Source organism: Delphinapterus leucas, chromosome 14 (assembly GCF_059928025.1).
Source record: "Delphinapterus leucas isolate spDelLeu-1000000601 "Yukka" chromosome 14, BTC_Dleu_Yukka2, whole genome shotgun sequence".
Taxonomy (NCBI): Eukaryota; Metazoa; Chordata; class Mammalia; order Artiodactyla; family Monodontidae; genus Delphinapterus; species Delphinapterus leucas.
Window position 1 is genome coordinate 12,046,488 of NC_143142.1, and position 17,448 is coordinate 12,063,935.

Below are 17,448 nucleotides of genomic sequence, written 5' to 3' on the forward strand. Positions count from 1 at the left end.
TCTTACTGTTCCTGCCTCAGGGCCCTAGCACGCACCGTTCCTTCTTTCTAAAATGCTTTTAGAAGCTGGAGTAGGCTTTCCACTGGCGCTTGGAGCTGGACCATTCCTGTTGGGGTGGGGGTGGGGGGCCTGTCATGTGTGTTGTAGGATGTTGAACCGCATCCCTGGCTGCCTGTAGCACCTTTTCCCAGTGCGACAGCCAGAAATGTCTCCAGACGTTGCCAGGTGTCCCCTGGGGTTGAGCACTCGCCTCCTGCGGGTCTGTGCTCACGTGTCACCTTCACCGTGAGGCCTTTTCCAGACCAGCCCACGGAGACTTGCACCAGCTGCCTGCGGTCTCATCCATCCCCAGTGTGCTCGATGTGTCTGCGAAGTGCTTCTCACTGCCTGAGATGCTCTGTTTTCTTTTCTTTTTTTTATTTTTTTTTAAAGTTTGTTGTTTACCTTCTTTAGCCAGTGTGACTTTGATACCATTAACTCTTAAGTGTCATTTTCTTTCTTAAGTTTTTGGCCACACCCCACGGCATGTGGGATCTGAGTTCCCCAACCAGGGACCGAACCCACGCCTCCTGCACTGGAAGGCAGAATCTTAACCCCTGGACCACCGGGGAAGTCCCTCCGTTTTCTGTCTCTATCATTTGCCCCACTGGAACCCCAGGAAGGATCATGTCTTTCGCATCGCTGCTGAAGCCAGCACGCAGAACAGGGTCTGCCACCTGGAAGGTGCTGCAATACCTGTCACTCCCCCTGTAATGAGTACATGACCGATATTGGGGTGCGGCCGGGCCGGGCATGGAGCAGCAGTGGGGGGCGGGGCGGGAAGCGCGTGCGGGGAGGAATCAGGTCGCTGATGCTGCCTCAGCTTTTGGAAGAGGCATTTGTCCGGGGGCGGGGGGAGCGGGGCTTTCCTGCCGGAATCTGTTGTGCAAAGGCATGTGGATGGGAGAACCGCCTGGTGCAAGTAGGGAATTCTCAGAGCTTCTGAAACACAAACTTGCGTACAGATCCTGGGGATCGAGGTGAAATGCAGATTCTGAGTCAGCTGGTTGGGCCCAGCCAAGACCCTCCACTTCTCACAAGCTCCCCGGTGCTGCTGCCACTGCTGTCCAGGCACTGCCCTTTGAGCGGCTCGGCACTGCCTGCCAAGACACGGGCTAGATGAGACGTGCTCCTTCCTTCATGAGCCCCTGTGGGCCCCCAGTTGCCCTGCTGTTTAACCATCACAAGCTCAACACTAAGTGCAGGGAGGGGGTCCGGGAGGGTAGGGCATGCGGCCCGCAGAGGAGAGAGCCCCGTGTCTTTCCTTGAGGTGTGAAGCCCTGGACCAGCAGAGAGCAGGGAGGCCGGGGCTCCAGGCTGAGAATCCTCCCCAGACTTGCAGAGAGAACTTTGCAGTTGAGCTGAGCCTCAAAGCCGCCGGAAACCAACCCACACCGCAAGGCAGGAGGAAGTGCCCGGCCCACCCTCCTTCGTGGTTTTTTAGTCTTTCCTTCCTTTGTGGGCTGGACACTTGTCTTGCCCTCTTTCTGGGTCCCCGATGGGGCCTCTGGGGGCTGGGTGGGATCAGGTGCCTCATGAAGATCTCTCTCGTTCTCTCTCTTTAAATTAAAAACCACAACTTGAAGGAAATAGCAAGTGTGAGGAAGTGCATGGGGGTGGTGAGAGCCGGATTCAAAGCTCTTCTACTAGCTGAGTGACAATGGCTTAGTCACTTCACCTCTCTGGGCCTCATTTTCTTGCCTGTAAAATGGGCGGTCATTGGCGTCACCCATCATTGGGATGTGAGGGTGATTAAACATGGCTGAGCTCACAGAGTACTCAGCCTGGCACAGGAAACACGAGGGGGACTCGAGGGGGAAAGTTGTAAACTCACAGAAGCTGTGTGCCCCTGGACCCCTCATGGGTAGACCCCTCCCCGTTGGTCACAGGGGCAGCATCGCTGGACCACTGGCCACCGTGTATCAGCTCCGGCCCCAGCCCTGGGCTCGGGGTGAAGCAGAGCTGTTGCCACGGGTGGCAGGGAGGCCTTTGGCTGAGCTGGTTCAACCAGCCCCATGGGCACCTGGGGGTGGGAGGGAAAGAAGGAAAAATGAGACTGAAACTGGCCTTTACAGGACTGCTGAATCAGAACCTGCATTTTACCACGATCCCCAGGATTCATGTACAAGTTCACGTTTGAGAAGCGCCAAGAGTTCCCTGCTTTCTTTTTGTATTCTTTTATTTATTTCTTTATACAGCAGGTTCTTAATAGTTATCCATTTTATACATATTAGTGTATACATGTCAATCCCAATCGCCCAATTCATCACACCACCATCCCCACACCCCCCCCCACCGCTTTCCCCCCTTGGTGTCCATACGTTTGTTCTCTACATCTGTGTCTCAATTTCTGCCCTGCAAACTGGTTCATCTGTACCATTTTTTAGGTTTCACATATATGCGTTAATATACGATATTTGTTTTTCTCTTTCTGACTTCACTCTGTATGACAGTCTCTAGATCCATCCACGTCTCTACAAATGACCCAATTTCGTTTCTTTTTATGGCTGAGTAATATTCCACTGTATATATGTACCACAACTTCTTTATCCATTCATCTGTTGATGGGCATTTAGGTTGCTTCCATGACCTAGTTATTGTAAATAGGGCTGCAATAAATATTGGGATGCATGTGTCTTTTTTTTTTTTTTTTTGTGGTACCCGGGCCTCTCACTGCTGCAGCCCCTCCCGTTGCGGAGCACAGGCTCCGGACGTGCAGGCTCAGCGGCCATGGCCCACGGGCCCAGCCGCTCCGTGGCACGTGGGATCCTCCCGGACCGGGGCACGAACCCACGTCCCCCGCATCAGCAGGCAGACTCCCAACCACTGCGCCACCAGGGAAGCCCACGTGTGTCTTTTTGAATTATGGTTTTCTCTGGGTATATGCCCAGTAGTGGGATTGCTGGGTCATATGGTAGTTCTATTTGTAGTTTTTGGAGGAACCTCCATACTGTTCTCCATAGTGGCTGTATCACTTACATTCCCACCAACAATGCAAGAGGGTTCCCTTTTCTCCACACCCTCTCCAGCATTTGTTGTTTGTAGATTTTCTGATGATGCCCATTCGGACTGGTGTGAGGTGATACCTCATTGTAGTTTTGATTTGCATTTCTCTCATAATAAGTGATGTTGAGCAGCTTTTCATGTGCTTCTCCGCCATCTGTGTGTCTTCTTTGGAGAAATGTCTATTTAGGTCTTCTGCCCATTTTTTGATGGGGTTGTTTTTTTTAATATTGAGCTGAATGAGCTGTTTATATACTTTGGAGATTAATCCTTTGTCCACTGAATTGTTTGCAAATATTTTCTCCCATTCTGAGGGTTGTCTTTTCGTCTTGTTTATGGTTTCCTTTGCTGTACAAAAGCTTTTAAGTTTCATTAGGTCCCATTTGTTTACTTTTATTTCCATTGCTCTAGGAGGTGGGTCAGAAAAGATCTTGCTGTGTTTTATGTCAGAGTGTTTTTCCTATGTTTTCCTCTAAGAGTTTTATAGTGTCCTGTCCTATTTTTAGGTCTTTAATCCATTTTGAGTTTGTTTTTGTGTATGGTGTTAGGGAGTGTTCTAATTTCATTCTTTTACGTGTAGCTGTCCAGTTTTCCCAGCACCACTTATTGAAGAGACTGTCTTTTCTCCATTGTATATCCTTTCCTCCTTTGTCATAGATTAGTTGACCATAGGTTCGTGGGTTTATCTCTGGGCTTCCTATCTTGTTCCATTGATCTATATTTCTGTTTTTGTGCCAGGACCATATTGTCTTGATTACTGTAGCTTTGTAGTACAGTCTAAAGTCAGGGAGTCTGATTCCTCCAGCTCCGTTTTTTTCCCTCAAGACTGTTTTGGCTATTCTTGGTCTTTTGTGTCTCCATACAAATTTTAAGACTTTTTGTTCTAGCTCTGTAAAAAATGCTATTGGTAATTTGATAGGGATTGTATTGAATCTGTAGATTGCTTTGGGTAGTATTTTGGTAGTCATTTTCACAATATTGATTCTTCCAATCCAAGAACATGGTATATCTCTCCATCTGTTGGTATCATCTTTAATTTCTTTCATCAGTGTCTTATAGTTTTCTGCATACAGGTCCTTTGTCTCCCTAGGTAGGTTTATTCCTAGGAAGTCTATTCTTTTTGCTGCAGTGGTAAATGAGAGCGTTTCCTTAATTTCTCTTTCAGATTTTTCATCATTAGTGTATAAGAATGCAAGAGATTTCTGTGCATTAATTTTGTATCTGGCAACTTTTCTGTGCATTAATTTTGTATCCTGCAACTTTACCAGATTCATTGATTAGCTCTAGTAGTTTTCTGGTGGCATCTTTAGGATTCTCTATGTATAGTATCATGTCATCTGCAAACAGTGACAGTTTTACTTCCTGTTTTCCAATTTGCATTCCTTTTATTTTTCTTCTTGATTGCCGTGGCTAGGACTTCCAAAACTATGTTGAGTAATAGTGGTGAGAGTGGACATCCTTGTCTTGTTCCTGATCTTAGAGGAAATGCTTTCAGTTTTTCACCATTTAGAAGGATGTTTGCTGTGGGTTTGTCATATATGGCCTTTATTATGTTGAGGTAGGTTCCCTCTATGCCCACTTTCTGGAGAGTTTTTGTCATAAATGGGTGTTGAATTTTGTCAAAAGCTTCTTCTGCATCTATTGAGATGATAATATGGTTTTTCTCCTTCAATTTGTTAATATGGTGTATTACATTGATTGATTTGTGTATATTGAAGAATCCTTGCATTCCTGGGATAAATCCCACTTGATCATGGCATATGATCCTTTTAATGTGGTGTTGGATTCTGTTTGCTAGGATTCTGTTGAGGATTTTTGCATCTATATTCATCAGTGATATTGGTCTGTAATTTTCTTTTTTTGTAGTATCTGTCTGGTTTTGGTATTAGGGTGATGGTGGCCTCTTAGAATGAGTTTGGGAGTGTTCCTTCCTCTGCAATTTTTTGGAAGACTTTGAGAAGGATGGCTGTTAGCTCTTCTCTAAATGTTTGATAGAATTCACCTGTGAAGGCATCTGGTCCTGGACTTTTGTTTGCTGGAAGATTTTTTTTTTTTTTTTTTTTTGCGGTATGCGGGCCTCTCACCTTTGTGGCCTCTCCCACTGCGGAGCACAGGCTCCGGACGTGCAGGCTCAGCGGCCACGGCTCATGGGCCTAGCCTCTCCGCGGCATGTGGGATCCTTCCAGACCGGGGCACGAACCCGGGTCCCCTGCATCGGCAGGCGGACTCTCAACCACCGCGCCACCAGGGAAGCCCTGCTGGAAGATTTTTAATCACAGTTTCAATTTCATTACTTGTGATTGGTCTCTTCACATTTTCTATTTCTTCCTGGTTCTGCCTTGGAAGGTTATCCCTTTCTCAGAATTTGTCCATTTCTTCCAGGTTGTCCATTTTATTGGCATAGAGTTGCTTGTAGTAGTCTCTTAGGATGCTTTGTATTTCTGCAGTGTCTGTTGTAACTTCTCCTTTTTCATTTCTAATTTTGTTGATTTGAGTCCTCTCCCTCCTTTTCTTGATGAGTCTGGCTAATGGTTTAGCAATTTTGTTTATCTCCTCAAAGAACCAGCTTTTAGTTTTATTGATCTTTGCTATTGTTTTCTTTGTTTCTATTTCATTTATTTCTGCTCTGGTCTTTATGATTTGTTTCCTTCTGCTAACTTTGGGTTTTGTTTGTTCTTCTTTCTCTAGCTCCTTTAGGTGTAAGGTTAGATTGTTTATTTGAGATTTTTCTTGTTTCTTGAGGTAGGCTTGTATAGCTATAAACTGCCCTCTTAGAACTGCTTTTGCTGCATCCCATAGGCTTTGGATCATCGCGTTTTCATTGTCATTTGTCTCTAGGTATTTTTTGATTTCCTCTTTGATTTCTTCAGTGATCTCTTGGTTATTTAGTAACATTGTTTCGCCTCCATGTGTTTGTGTTTTGTACATTTTTTTCCCTGTAATTGATTTCTAATCTCATAATGTTGTGGTCAGAAAAGATGCTTGATATGATTTCAATTTTCTTAAATTTACTGAGGCTTGATTTGTGACCCAAGATGTGACCTATCCTGGAGAATGTTCCGTGTGCACTTGAGGAGAAAGTGTAATCTGCTGTTTTTGGATGGAATGTCCTATAAATACCAATTAAATCTCTCTGGCCTATTGTGTCATTTAAAGCTTGTGTTTCCTTATTAATTTTCTGTCTGGATGATCTGTCCATTGGTGTAAGTGAGGTGTTAAAGTCCCCCACTATTATTGTGTTACTGTCAATTTCCTCTTTTATAGCTGTTAGCAGTTGCCTTATGCATTGAGGTGCTCCTATGTTGGGTGCATATATATTTATAATTGTTATATCTTCTTCTTGGATTGATCCCTTGATCATTATGTAGTGTCCTTCCTTGTCTCTTGTGACATTCTTTATTTTAAAGTCTATTTTATGTGATATGAGCATTGCTACTTCAGCTTTCTTGTGATTTCCATTTGCATGGAATATATTTTTCCATCCCCTCACTTTAAGTCTGTATGTGTCCCTAGGTCTGAAGTGGGTCTCTTGTAGACAGCACATATATGGGTCTTGTTTTTGTATCCATTCAGCGAGCCTTCAGTGTCTTTTGGTTGGAGCATTTAATCCATTCATGTTTAAGGTAATTATTGATATGTATGTTCCTATGACCATTTTCTTAATGTTTGGGGTTTGTTTTTGTAGGTCCTTTTCTTCTCCTGTGTTTCCCACTTAGAGAAGTTCCTTTAGCATTTGTTGTAGAGCTGGTTTGGGGATGCTGAATTCTCTTAGCTTTTGCTTGTCTGTAAAGCTTTTGATTTCTCCATCGAATCTGAATGAGATCCTTGCCGGGTAGAGTAATCTTGGTTGTAGGTTCTTCCCTTTCATCACTTTAAGTATATCATGCCACTCCCTTCTGGCTTGTAGAGTTTCTGCTGAGAAATCAGCTGTTTACCTTATGGGAGTTCCCTTGTATGTTATTTGTCATTTTTCCCTTGCTGCTTTCAATAACTTTTCTTTGTCTTTAATTTTTGCAAATTTGATTACTATGTGTCTCAGCGTGTTTCTCCTTGGGTTTATCCTGTATGGGACTCTCTGCACTTCCTGGACTTGGGTGGCTAAAAACTTTCCCATGTTGGGGAAGTTTTCGACTACAATCTCTTCAAATATTTTCTCAGGTCCTTTCTCTCTCCCTTCTCCTTCTGGGACCCCTGTAACGCGAATTTAATGTTGTTGCATTTAATGTTGTCCCAGAGGTCTCTTAGGCTGTCTTCATTTCTTTTCATTCTTTTTTTCTTTTTCTGTTCTGCAGCAGTGAATTCCACCATTCTGTCTTCCAGGTCACTTATCTGTTCTTCTGCCTCAGTTATTCTGCTATTGATTCCTTCTAGTGTAGTTTTCATTTCAGTTATTGTATTGTTCATCTCTGTTTGTTTGTTCTTTATTTCTTCTAGGTCTTTGTTAAACATCTCTTGCATCTTCTCGATCTTTGCCTCCATTGTTTTTCCGAGGTCCTGGGTCATTTTCACTATCATTACTCTGAATTCTTTTTCTGGAAGGTTGCCTATCTCCACTTCATTTAGCTGTTTTTCTGGGGTTTTATCTTGTTCCTTCATCTGGTACATAGTCCTCTGCCTTTCCATCTTGTCTGTCTTCCCTGTGAATGTGGTTTTTGTTCCACAGGCTGCAGGATTGTAGTTCTTCTTGCTTCTGCTGTCTACTCTCTCTCCCTGCTTTTTTTTTTTTTTTTTTTTTTTTTTGGGCTGCACCACATGGTTTGCAGGATCTTAGTTCCTCAACCAGGGATTGAACCCGGGCCATGACAGTGAAAGCACTGAGTCCTAACCACTGGACGGCCAGGGAATTCCCAAGAATTCCCTACTTGGCACCAGGTGGTTCTCCCATCCCCATGCCTTTGCACAAAAAATCCTGGCAGGAAAGTCTTGGTACCCTCCCCACGCCCCTTAGGAGAAGCTGCTCCCGGGCTAGAGCTTCCGTGTGCCACCTAAGTCAGGGGTATTGTTCTTAGCAGTAAGACATTTCTTCACCTCTCTGCCTCGGTTTCCTCATCTGTAAGGTGGAAATATGTTCTTACCTTGTAGGATAATAATATAGAGCTCTCAGAACAGTACCTGACACCTTGGGAGTATATAGAAGGTCAGCTGCTGCTGCTGTTATAATTATCACCATCATCATTTTAAAATGACAATCTCACTACGTGTCAGGCATTATGCTAAGCACCTTGCCTGTGTTTATCTCATTCAATCATTTCATTAACCCCATGATCCTGCTGGGATATTCCCACAATCCCCATTTTACAGATGAGAAATCAAGGCTCTGGGACATGCAGTGGCTCACCCAGGGCCACATGCCTGGTCAGGAGCAGAGCCTGGACCGGCCCCCAGGTGTACTTGACTTCACTTCCCCTTTGATATTGGGGGGTGGTGCTTGGTCTGTACGCAATTCACAGATGAGGAAACTGAGCCTTGGAGAGTCAGTAAGGTGCCCGTGGTGAGGGACAGTGTGGTTCTAGCTTCTGGAGAAAGGCAGCTAGGCTTCAAAGACACCTGCACAGACCTGCCAGGGGCTGTGCGGCCAGGACCCAAAGACACTGTGTCCCCAGTTCGATTCCTGGCACCTGCCTCACCTCTGGGAGGTCAGACCTCTTCTTTGTTGTTAATTTTCTCCTCCAGACACACAGTCAGGCTCTTCGAGGTCCTTCTCCCTCTGTCCTCCTCCTGGGACCTTGCTGTCTGCTCTCCCTCCCAAGTCAGCCAGGGTCCCTCTGGCCCTTTGTAGGATGTCATAGTGCCGGGGGGCCCTTCTTGCCACCTTCACAAGCATGGGGACCGGGTGTCTCCCAGTGCCGCCAGAACCTGCAGCGTCCCCATTTTTGGCCTCTCTTCCCTCCTGGGGAATTAATCAGATCTACTTCCCCAAATGTGGTCCTTCCAGCAGCCCTGGGACAAAGCTCCTCTGAGAGCCCCATCCAGGACTCGGCAAGGCAGAGCGGGGTTGTGATGCTCTCCAAGGATCTGCAGACTGACTCCTGGGGGCACCAAAGGGTGTGGATGGCTGGGGAAGGAGCAGAGCCTGGGGGCCAGGTGCCCTGCCCACACCCGCCGTCCCTTCTGCTCAGCTGTTTGGTCCACACACCGTGTTTTGAGCCCCTGCGCAGCCCTCAGTTGTGCGAGGCCTTGAGGCTGTGGTGCCGTGGAGACGAGAGTCCCGTCCCCGTGCTCTCGGATGCCTGAAGGCCTCCATCCATGGAGCCCTTGCTCTTCGCCAGGCACCGTGCTGAGAGCGACAGCCGCCCGAGGCTCCTGTGTGTAGAGGAGCAAACGGAGGCTCAGAGAGGCTAAGTCACTTGTCCCAGGTATCAGAGCTGGTAGAACCCAAGTCTGGCTCCAGAGGCTGTGCCCACTTCACAGATGAGGAGACTAAGGCTGAGGAAGAGATAGCAGTAGCCAAGACCCCTGGCCAGTGAAAGCCAGAGAGGGCTTGGGGGTCTCCGGCCAACTAGCAGCTTCTCGCTTCCTTTCCCTTCTCCCCAAATCCCCTCTCAAGCTCCACGTGGCCCCTTTAACTTGACCTGTTCCCATCCAGGGGGCTCTGGGTTTTCTGTTTCCTCCTGTGGCTGCTTCCCACTCACGAGGAAGGAGGGCAGGATGGGGGCCTGTGCCAGTGTCGGGCGACTGTCATGTGCATGGGGAAAAGGGACGGGGGCGGTGAGATGATCTTTCACAGACTGAACACACCCGTGACCCCAAACCCAGAGCAAGGGCAGAACATCCTCAGCCCCAAGAGCTCCCTCCTGCTCCTTCCTAGTCAGCATTCCCGGCGATAGCTGACCGTGAACCCGCACAGGTTAGCGCCTCGCTTTTTGTTCTTTATATCGATGGAGCGATAGTGCAGTGGTTCTTTGCTTTTTGGTTTTTAAAAATAGCTTAGGGATATTTTAAAACAGCCTCATTGAGATATAATTCACATGCGACACACTTCGCCCACTTGAAGTCTACAGTCAATTTTAGAATGTTTTCATCACCCCCAAAAGAAAACCTGTGCCTATGAGCCATTAACTATCCCCCGGCCCCTGGCACCCACCAGTCTGCTTTCTGTCTCTATGGGTTTGCTCATTCTGGACATTTCATATAAATGGAATCATACACTGTGTGGCCTTTTGTGTGTCTTCTTTCACTGCTAAGTGGTGAAATAAGGTTCATGCTTGTAAGGTTCATCTGTGTTGTAGCATGAGTCAGTACTGCATTCCTTTCTTATGGCCAAATAAGTATTCCATTGCTGCAGGCCAGCTGCTTTGTGTCGCCCCCTTTAGAACTGGGCTCTCAGGAATCTAAAATGTTGGCGTCCACTGACTCCGGCTCCTGAGTTTGGCCAAGTGCTGCAAGCAAGCCAAGCTGGGAGCGCTGGGGGATGGGGAGAGGCGGAGACACACAGAGATGGAGAGAACACGGAGGCGTCGGGGCCCCAGGCAGGTCCTGCTTCTCCTCCCTGAGCCTCAGCATCCCCATCTGTAAGATGGGGGCAGGACAGGGGTCAGCTGTGTCATTACAGAACCTTCCAACTCTGACGGTGCTGAATTCTCCGTGTACATGGCACTTCCTCCTTCCCAGCATGGGTTGGTTCTAGTTTCAAGTTCTGAATCTGAGGGCTCCTGGACATCCTCGTTTTAAGTGGCTAATATCCTTCCTCCTCTCCCCACTGGGCGTGCCCCCTTGTTCACCGGAATTACCAGCCTGTGCCCTGGGTTCCTTCCAAGGCCACTGCCCGTTGAAGTCCAGGGAGCTGGAAGCAGATTCCGAGAACAAAGGATGGCCTTATGCGGGAAGGTCAGGTAGATGAGGGACTTGCCTGCCTCCACGCCTGCAAACCCACAGCCTCTAGGACCCAGCAACACCTGTGCGCAGCAACAGGGTGTCTGTGTTTGAAATTCACCCTCTCCTGCAAGCATTTCTCCTCCCTCTCTCTTTTTTCTGGCCGTGCTACTGTTTGGCATGCAGGATCCTGTTCCCAGAGCAGGGAGACCAGGGATGGAACCCACACCCCCTGCGGTGGAAGCGTGGAGTCTTAACCACTGGACGACCAGGGAGGTCCCTCTCTCTCTTTTTTTAAACAGCTTTACTGAAATACAGTTCACATATCCTACAATTCACCCACTAAGATGTGCAATGCAATGGCTTTTAGTATGTTTACAGAGTTATGCATCCATCACCACAGTCAATTTTACAACATTTTCATCATCCCCAGAAGAATTCCCATACCTTTAGACACCATCCCCATTCCCCATCACTCCCAATCCCCCAGCCCCTGGCAGTCACTAAGCTACTTTCTGTCTCTATGGATTGATTTATTCTGAACATTTCATATGAATGAAATCATACACTATGTGGTCTTTTGTGTCTGCCTTCTTTCACTTAGCACTGTGTCTTTAAGGTCCGTCCGTGTTGTAGCCTGTATCTGTATTTCATTCCTTTCTATGGCTGAATAATATTCTCTTATATGGATAGACCATATTTATCCAGTTATCTGCTGGTAGACATTTGGGGTGTTTCTACTTTATGGCTGTTAGGAAGAATGCTTCTATGAATATTCATGGGCAAATTTTTATGTGGATGAGTGTTTTCATTTCTCTAGGGACATACCCAGGTATATACCTAGGAGTGGAATCCCTGGGTGACATGGTAACTCCATGTTTCTCACTTGTTGAGGACCTGCCACACCGTCTTCCAAAGCTCCAAGCCAGCATCCTGCTTCTCTGATTCCAGAAGGGCCAACTGAGGGTTTCCCTACCTGGGTTCTCTGACCGCTCGGAATGGGGTGCAGATCTTGTGTTGCTGCATCTTCCTGGGGGTGGATGTCTGGGACGTTTATCAGATTCACAGGGGCATCTCTGAGCCTCCAGACCCTCTGTGGTCCTGGCAGTCCAGAGGTTAGAGGAGGAGACAGACCAGTGCAGCATATTCCAGGCTTGTCATATTCTGGACTGTTCGTGTGGAGTCTGCTCAGGATAAAAAGACACAGCTTGAGAAGCGATGAACATGCTCTCTGACGTCTGCTTTCTTTTCTCACTCTTTCCCCGGTGCGCCCCCTCCTTGGTACCCAGCAAGGAGAACTTCAACAACATCCCTGACCTGGAGCTCAACCCGATCAGATCCAAAATCGTCCGTGCCTTCTTCGACAACAGGTGGGCCTTTCTCCTGGAGCTGCCGATGGTGGGTGACTTTGGGGGAGCATTTGCCCTTGTAACTTCTTGCATGACTCGTGTGCTCGGAACAGCCCCTTAAGCTGACGCAGAGAAGAGGGGGCTTTGTCAGGTAGGAGCTACAAGCCACAGGTCCAGGGTCTGGCAGTCCTGGATTCATGGCTGGGTGACTTGGGACAGCTCACTCAATCTCTCTAGGCCTCTGTATTAGTTAGCTGTGGCTGTGAAACAAATTACCCCCAAACTTAGCAGTTTGAAACAATATATATTTATTGGCTAACCATTTTTGAGAGTCAGGGATCTGGGTTCTCAGGCTCAGGGTGGGTCAGCTGGGGCTACATTCACCTGAAGGCTCGATTGGGGGAGGCTCTGCTTCCGAGCTCACTGTCCTGGCTATTGGCTGGAGGCATCTCATGGACCAGTCACCAGGGCTACCACACCTGGCAGCTGGCTTCCTCCAGAGTAAGCTGTTCCAATGAGAGAGAGAGAGAGATTGGGCACCTGAGAGGGAAAACACCATCTTTTGGTAACTTCATCTTGCAGATAACATGCCATGACTTTCGCTGTATTGTCCTCATCAGAAGTCACTGGGCCACCTCGCACTTGGAAAGGGGACTACCTGGGGCATGAATACCAGGAGGCAGGGTCACTGCGGCCCCTCTTGGAGGCTGCCTCGGTTTTCTCACATATAGAACGGAGGTAATAATAGCACCTGCCTCTCAGGGTTGCTGTGAGGCTGTGCTGAGATGAGGTATGTTAAAGAGCCGGGGTAGCTGTCGTTACGCACAGCACCCTGGCTTACAGACTGAGGCAGAGAGAGGCACCATGGACAGTATCCCAAAGCTGAGGCTGACGCCAGAGCTCATGTCCCCAGATGTCTAGTGTCACTGGAGTTGAAAGACTCACATATCCTCATGGAGATCACTGTGTCTGAGGCTTGGTGGAGAGGTGCAGGGGTGGGGGGGTGAGGGGGTCACACCCTCTCCAGGCTGCCAGAACCTGTGGACAAACACACCAGGGGCCCAGGCCTGACACCCTGTGTCTGCAAAGATCGCTGAGAAGCAGAGAGAACTGGCAGAAAGAGGAAGGAAGGGAATAGGCATGTCCCTTCCTTGAGGTCGTATCATGGGTGGCGACTCCTGGACGGGTTTCAAGTTGTACGAGCCTGAACCGCCCAGCTCTGGTTCTGCCAGGGCTGCAGGGCCCTGAGGAAGACTCCAGGCCTCACCTGTTTATGGGTTGGGGCTACGGGGTCCTCAGGCTGCCCCAGAAAATGCAGAGGCCTTCCTCCCGGACCTGTGGGGTGAGACCTGAGGAGAGAGTGCCCAGGAGTTAACTAGGCAAAGCAGAGAGAGACCAGAACTGCACGTGCAAAGACCCTGTGGCACAGGGAGTGGTGCGAGTGGCAGAGGGGGCCTGGCTGGAGCACAGAGAGGCCAAGCATGGTGAGAGGTGTGGGGTGGGCAGGGCCCTCAGCTGCTTTTTAATCCTCGTTCTGCCTGCGGAATCCCAGAGGGAGGCCTGGGTGGGCAGTAAGGCAGAGCAGCATTGGGGGCTGGCGGCTACTGGAGAGGGGAGGTGGCAGGGGGAGCGGTGATGCGGCCCCCAAACGTGGAGACGACATGCTTGTCAGGGCCTAGAGTTGGAGGCATCACAAGAAGAGGGTGCAGGGTGACCAGAGCCTAGTGACACCTAACATGTGTCTGTATATATACACGCCTGCATGTATGTGTCTGTGAGGCTTGTTTCCAAACGGCTGGATGAGACTGGGCCAGTTGTGAAGTTGGCCGGGCCCCAGGGACCCAGCCTTCCGTGGGTTGGAGCTAGAGGGGCTGGTGTCTCCTGGCCCTAGGTGTGCTAAGGTGAAGAGAGGATGACACCCCAGAGGTCCTGGCAAACCCTGCTTCCCCCGAGCCTGTGGAGCCCACCCAGGGCCAAGGGCTTGGTTCTTCCATCCTCACCGCCAGCCCAGGAGGAGACAGGTTGGGCTGGAGAGGGGCCCGAGGGAAACCTCTGGTATCCTGATTGGGGGGTGGGTTTCTCAGGTGCACACATTGGTCCAAATGTAAGATATGTGCCTTTTACTGTATGTAATTATTCCTTAAAACAAATCTGGGGACTTCGCTGGTGGCACAGTGGTTAAGAATCCGCCTACCAATGCAGGGGACACGGGTTCAAGCCCTGGTCCGGGAAGATCCCACATGCTGCAGAGTAACTAAGCCCGTGTGCCACAACTACTGAGCCCACGTGCTGTAACTACTGAAGCCCGCACGCCTAGAGCCCGTGCGCCACAACAAGAGAAGCCACTGCAGTGAGAAGCCTGTGCACTGCAACGAAGAGCAGCCCCCCACCACCACTAGAGAAAGCCCGCATGCAGCAACGAAGACCAATGCAGCCAAAAATAAATAAATAAATAGTAAATAAAAAATAAATTTATAAAACAAACAAAAAAACAAATCTGGCCCGAGGTGGCTTGGTGCTCAGCTGTCCCCTGTGGGAACCAGAACAGATCCAGGAGTTGCGTTTTCAGCTCTTAGAGTGGAATTTAGGCGTTGCCGGGCTTCTGCCCATGAGCGCTGCCTCTGCTGAGGGGACAGTGCGTGGGCAGGGGCCAGAGGACAAGAAGGCGTGCCCTGAGTCCACAGTCCATAGTCAGAGGCAGGAGAGACCCATTACCGTACTTGGGGCATCTGAGGTTAGGACAGAGCTCTTAAGGGCGGCGCAGGTGCAGTGGCACCTAAAGGGTGGAGGAAGGGGCCTTAGTCGATCAGGGAACGTTGAGTGCCCAGAAGGTGGGCATTGAAACAAGCTTTTGGGCCCCTGGGGAGGGGAGTGTGGTGGGAAGGGGTGGTGAGAGCTGGGCGGCTGGGACCAAACCTCTTGGGCCTGGGAGACCAGGTTGGGGGCTTGGGGGTCACCCCAAGAGCTGGAGGAGCTTCCCAGAGGGCATCGAGCAGGGGAGCGACAGAGTCTGATTTGCTTTCTGCAAAGCTCATTCTGTTTGCGTGTGGTGTGCCCGCTGAGATGGTGGAGGCTGGACCAGGCTATCCCAGGAGAGACGAGGAGGGATCCCAGAGAGATCGGAGGAGTGAAACTGGAGATGGACTGGATATGATGGGGACGGAGTTGAGGGATTCCCGGGTCTGCAGGTCTGCAGGTCTGCATTGCGGGCAGCTCACGAGGCACCTGCTCTAGGGAATTGCTATCGGACGATGACGCATGACAGCAGGAGAGGGAGGGCAGTGGCCAGTCGGGGATGGTGAGAGCCTCCCCTGTGGGTCCTGGGGCCTCAGCCTGGGGCGGCTGCTTAAAGACACGGTGTGGAGAAAGGGAGGCCCCGGGTGAGTCGGTGGGCAGCCCAGAAGTCACCAAACAGGGGAGGATTAAGGAAAGGCTTCCCTAGCCTGGACTCAGAGCAGCTCAGCGCCTGTGCATCCTTCACATCTCATCCTGTTCCAGCAAGGAGGTGGGGGAGGACTCAAGAGGAGAGGCTGGAGACGGGATTTTCCTTTCAAGGAATACCAGCGTCCACCTTGCTTCCTAAGACGTTTTGAACCAAGAAGCTGGTCTTGGAGGGCAGTTTGAGCTGGGTCTGTCCCCACCTCCAAGGGCTCTGATCCTTACAGGGTCATCGGAGGGTTAAGGAAGCAAAAAGACGGCTCTAAATCAGGCATCCTTGCAGAAAGAATGCTCTCGTGCTGGGCTGCAGATTTGGATGTAGCCCCTGTTCTTCTGTCCCCCGACCCAGGTCTCGGGTGCTCCGTTGTGGAAGTGGACTGGAGTGCACGTGGGTCTGGCTCTAGGTGCTGTGTCTGGGTTTCCTCGGTCTCTGCATTGTGGTCATCTTTAGAGACCATGATGCCGGCCCATGTGGACCTCCCGGGGACACTAGGAGGAGAAGGGATGCCTAGCCCCTGAATCAGGTCCTGATGCTGAAGCAGCCAGGTCTCGACCTTCCCTAAGAAGGACCCATTCGTGGCCAGCCTGCCCCGGGGTTGATCACATGTCCCCCGAGCTCATTGTCATCCCTCTCGCTGCAGCCTGAACCCCTTGAGAGGGACGTGCAACCCAAACACAGTGAAAAGTACCTCCGAGGAGCCCAATACATCCTGGGGCTATTTTTACGCCCTGTAAATTTGGACTGTGCCCCCTGACAGCAAGAACTCTGAGATTATTAAAAATCTGCCTGGAGTAGCAGTGGAAAAACTTTGTAAGAGAAGATTTCCGGGAAGATTGAGAGTTTTTACTCAAAGACTAGGCTTCCTGAGTCCAGAAGATCTCGCCTTACCTCTCAGATTTGTTGTTTCATGATCCACCTTCCCTGTTCCAGGCTTGGGAGCCACCTCTTTCTGGAAGATGTCCTGGCATGGAAGATTGGGAATAGCGAGATCTCTAAACTGTGAAGTGTGGTACTTCAGGGGCAGTATTTGAAAAGGAGTAGATGGGCCCCTAGAGAGAGAACCTCGAATGTATTCCTTTAAACCGAGATATGGTCCTAACCGCAGGTGGGACCCAAATGCATTTGACAAGCACTAGCCCTTGACTGTTATCCCAGGCCAGCTGAGAACTGTCTCTTTGAAAGGATGCACAGTGAGGGCAGAGGAACCCTCAGCCCATCGGCCCGATGGCCACCTGCACCAGCGGAAGTCGGTTAGTGATGAGGGTTTGGCAGCAGTGGGTCAGGAGCCTGTGTTTGGTTGGCGTCATCTCCAAGCTGTTTTCTCAACTCTTCTTCTCTGCCAGGACCCTCACCCAGTGGCTTTTCAGTGCACTCACGCATTTGCTGAGTATCCACCGTGTGCTAGGCACAGGGCAGACCCAGCCTTGGGTTCGCTCCCTGAGCCCCGCCTGGAACACAAGCCCTTTTCTTGCCCCCTGCAGAAAAGCACATCCACAGGGATGTTGGAGTGGTGGGAAAGTGCACGGGGAAGGGAGGTGTGACGCAGGCCCCCCTGGGACTCTGTGCCATGATCTATCAGAAAACCTGCCGTCATCGGCGAGTTTTGCACTTTGGTAGGAAACGTCACTCAGAGCTGCCTGCTTTGATCGTTGTGCTGGAGTTTTAAACAGCTGATAGCAGGAATTGGCAAACTTTCTCTAAAAGGCCAGAGAGTAAATATTTTAGGTTTTGCGGGCCACATGGTCTCTGTCACAGCTGCTCAACTCTGCCTCTGTAGCTTGTAAGCAGCCACGGATACTATGCAAA

At 49.7% G+C, this 17,448-nt stretch overlaps 1 protein-coding gene across 2 annotated transcripts in view; it reads left to right on the forward strand.

Annotated features, from left to right (window-relative positions):
- Nucleotides 1–17,448, forward strand: part of TESC (tescalcin) — a 63,265-nt gene that overhangs the window by 36,853 nt on the left and 8,964 nt on the right. For both annotated transcript variants that reach the window (XM_089894509.1, XM_022597935.3), the window contains exon 3: nucleotides 12,144–12,224. In XM_089894509.1, coding sequence (XP_089750635.1) covers nucleotides 12,144–12,224 — 81 coding nt within the window. The remainder of the gene's footprint in view (nucleotides 1–12,143; nucleotides 12,225–17,448) is intronic.